General features: G+C 48.6%; 1 protein-coding gene across 1 annotated transcript; it reads left to right on the forward strand.

Moving 5' to 3' along the window:
- The first annotated feature begins 662 nt into the window (after nt 1-662).
- LOC104156675 (protein phosphatase 1 regulatory subunit 3D-like) lies at nt 663-1,586 on the forward strand. Its single transcript, XM_009698792.1, has one exon. It carries the CDS (start codon nt 663-665, stop codon nt 1,584-1,586), a length of 924 nt encoding a protein of 307 aa, XP_009697094.1.
- Nucleotides 1,587-2,735: the final 1,149 nt, after the last annotated feature.

Consider the following 2,735-nt stretch of genomic DNA (forward strand, 5'->3'; position numbering starts at 1 on the left):
GCAGTCCCGGCCTCGGCTCCGGCTCCCTCCCGCCCGACAGCCTCCAAGCCTTCCCCGGCCTCGGCAGCCCTCTCGAGTCGCCCAGCCTCCAGTGTGACAGCCTGGAGTGTCCCTGCTGCCGCTGCTGCTGCAGGAGCGTGGGGTCGGCCAGCGTCTGCGAGGACAGCCTGCAGGCCCCTCTCGCCGTGCGTAACAGCCGAGGGTACTTCGGGGCGCACCACAGAAGCCCCCAGGCATCCAGCGACCTCTCCGACAGCCTGGAGTCCTTCGATGTCCAGCACGACAGCCTCCAGTCGGTCTCCAGCTTGCATGAGAGCTTCAGGTCCTCCAGCATCAGCGGTGATAGCCTTGAATCTCTTTCCAGCCTGAGCAACGGGTCCACTAGCCAGCACAGCGGCCTCGAGTTTACCGGCCAGTGAGACTGCCTTCATCTCCCCATACAATGCACTGGCCTCTGGTTTACTTCCAACTACGGTGAGAGCTTCCAGGTTTCTGCCCTTCATTCCGAAGGCTACATTGTTCCAGTTGATTCTTGCTGCATCCAGTGCAATAAGCTCAAAGACTTACTGCCTGTGGTGCCATTCCCAAGTTACCTGCTTCACAGAGGCAGTCCTCATTATTACCTCCAGTGTTAACACTGATTTTTTTGTCATCGGTTAAGAATGGAAGTACACGGTCCTCGGAGGAATCCCAGCTACCTCTCTGATCTCTATCAGAACATGTTACAGGCTGAAGAAGCACTGGGACGAGGGCAGCAGCAGCCCCCAGCAGTCCATACAAGCAGCAGCGTGACTCTTTGGAGCAGTACCCCAGCCAAGGGGGGCCCTCAGGCAAACAAGCTTCAGAGCAGCACTTCTTCCAGCTGCGATCCGGCGTTACGGCCTATCATACGCCGCCGAGCGAGATCTTTGCCTACAACACCCGAAAGAAGGAAGCGAGCAGCAGTGCAGTGTCAAGTTCCTGGCTGCCAGAGTCGTATGAACCGAGTGAGATTTGCCGATGCTTTGGGCTTGGAGCTCACAGAAGTGAAAGTCTTCCAGACTGGGGAGGACCCATTGATCCCCTTGCATGTCCTTTCCAGGCTCTCCATAAACTCAGACCTCTGGTACAGCAGCTCAGACTTGGAGTTTACTATGCAGTGCTTGGTCCCTGACTTCCAGCAGCCTGCAGACTGTATGGATTTCTCCTCCCGACTTCAGGAGCAGCAGGTGTGTCTTGAACGAGTGACCAGCTCAGATTTGGGGCTCAGCGGCACCATCCAGGTTCGCAATGTTGCTTTTGAGAAGAAGGTATCTGTGCGATACACCTTCAACCAGTGGAAAAGCCTCCATGAAGTGTGTGCTCATTGGCACAGTAGCATCCCTGAGAAAAATGGGCACGATCAGGTTGATGTTTTCACTTTCTTTCTCCCTGTGCCTCCTTTCCTCCTTCAGCTGTGCTCTGTAGTCCAGTTTGCAGCAAGGTACCAAGTCAATGGCCAGGAGTACTGGGATAACAACAGAGGCAAAAACTACAGTCTTACCTGCCGGACTCACCCCCTTAAGATGCCTAGAGAATGTGAGGAGAGCTGGATCCACTTCATCTGAACAAAGGAAGTGGATGCAGAGCAGCTTGTCAGTAGTCTTGGTGGCACTCTTTTCTTTGGCATGGCGCTCTGCTCCTATGGCAACAGTCTCCTTTTTCAAACCTGGCAAAGTGTTCCAGGGCAGGGAAGTAGCCAATGACCCGTACAAACTGTTCTAAACCTCTCAGAAAGTAAAAAGGGCCAAAATGTGTATTGAGTTACATCCGTTGAAAGCTTGTGTGATTTCTTGTAGTGTATGAGTCATTACAAAATGGTTCCAGGGAATGCTGTCAAGACTACCAGAGAGCAAAACAAGACAATTCATGTTGCTAGTAATATTCTAGGTTGCATAGAACATTTCTAATGGATTTATTTTACCATTTTGTACTGTCTGTTTTCTAAATGGACAGTGTCGCTTTACAGGTTTTGTTTCTAATTTTGTTTATATCATCTCACCAAGCCTGGGCACTCTTCCATTTATGCATAATTTGGATGGCAGACACTGTAGGGAGCACTTGTATTTTTTTATATATATTATTAAGACTGTAACCACTTTAAATATTTCCATTAATATTTGAGTTGGAAGTTACATGTTATTACGAGCAGAACATACATGAAAATGTGCCATCAGCCCCTCTGTTTCCCTTAAGAAAAGGCACCTCTTTTTTTTTTTTTTTTTAATCTCCAGTGTTTGCAGTAGGCAGCGGGAATGATTGTTACCAAAGTGTGTGAGGCACATCTTCGTGAGGAAGTTCTCATTTTTTTCAGGTGATACACAAGTAGGCTTTTTCTCTAGGTGGTGGTACAGGAATTGTCCTTTCCTCATGCACCTGTTTTTACTAAGGGAAACTACAGCAATTTTGCCCTTGTGTTGCAATTGCAGTTGAAGATCTCAAAGCACTATATGAATGCTAATGATCTTTACCACTGTTACTGGTAAATTTATAATTCAAGAAATGGATATGAGACATATATAAAAAACCCCAAACCATAGACAGTACAGGGAGCTGGTTACAGAGACTTGGAATAGCATACCAGAACCCTGAATCCTGGCTCCCTGTTCCCCAGCGTCCCAGTACTACTGCAGTGCTACCTTTGAATTCTTTAATCAACTACTTCTCATTATAAACCATTTGATCTCCAAGACTGCATTCTTTGTAACACAAAGCGG

Source organism: Cariama cristata, unplaced genomic scaffold (genome assembly GCF_000690535.1).
Source record: "Cariama cristata isolate BGI_N322 unplaced genomic scaffold, ASM69053v1 scaffold30110, whole genome shotgun sequence".
In the NCBI taxonomy this organism is placed as follows: domain Eukaryota; kingdom Metazoa; phylum Chordata; class Aves; order Cariamiformes; family Cariamidae; genus Cariama; species Cariama cristata.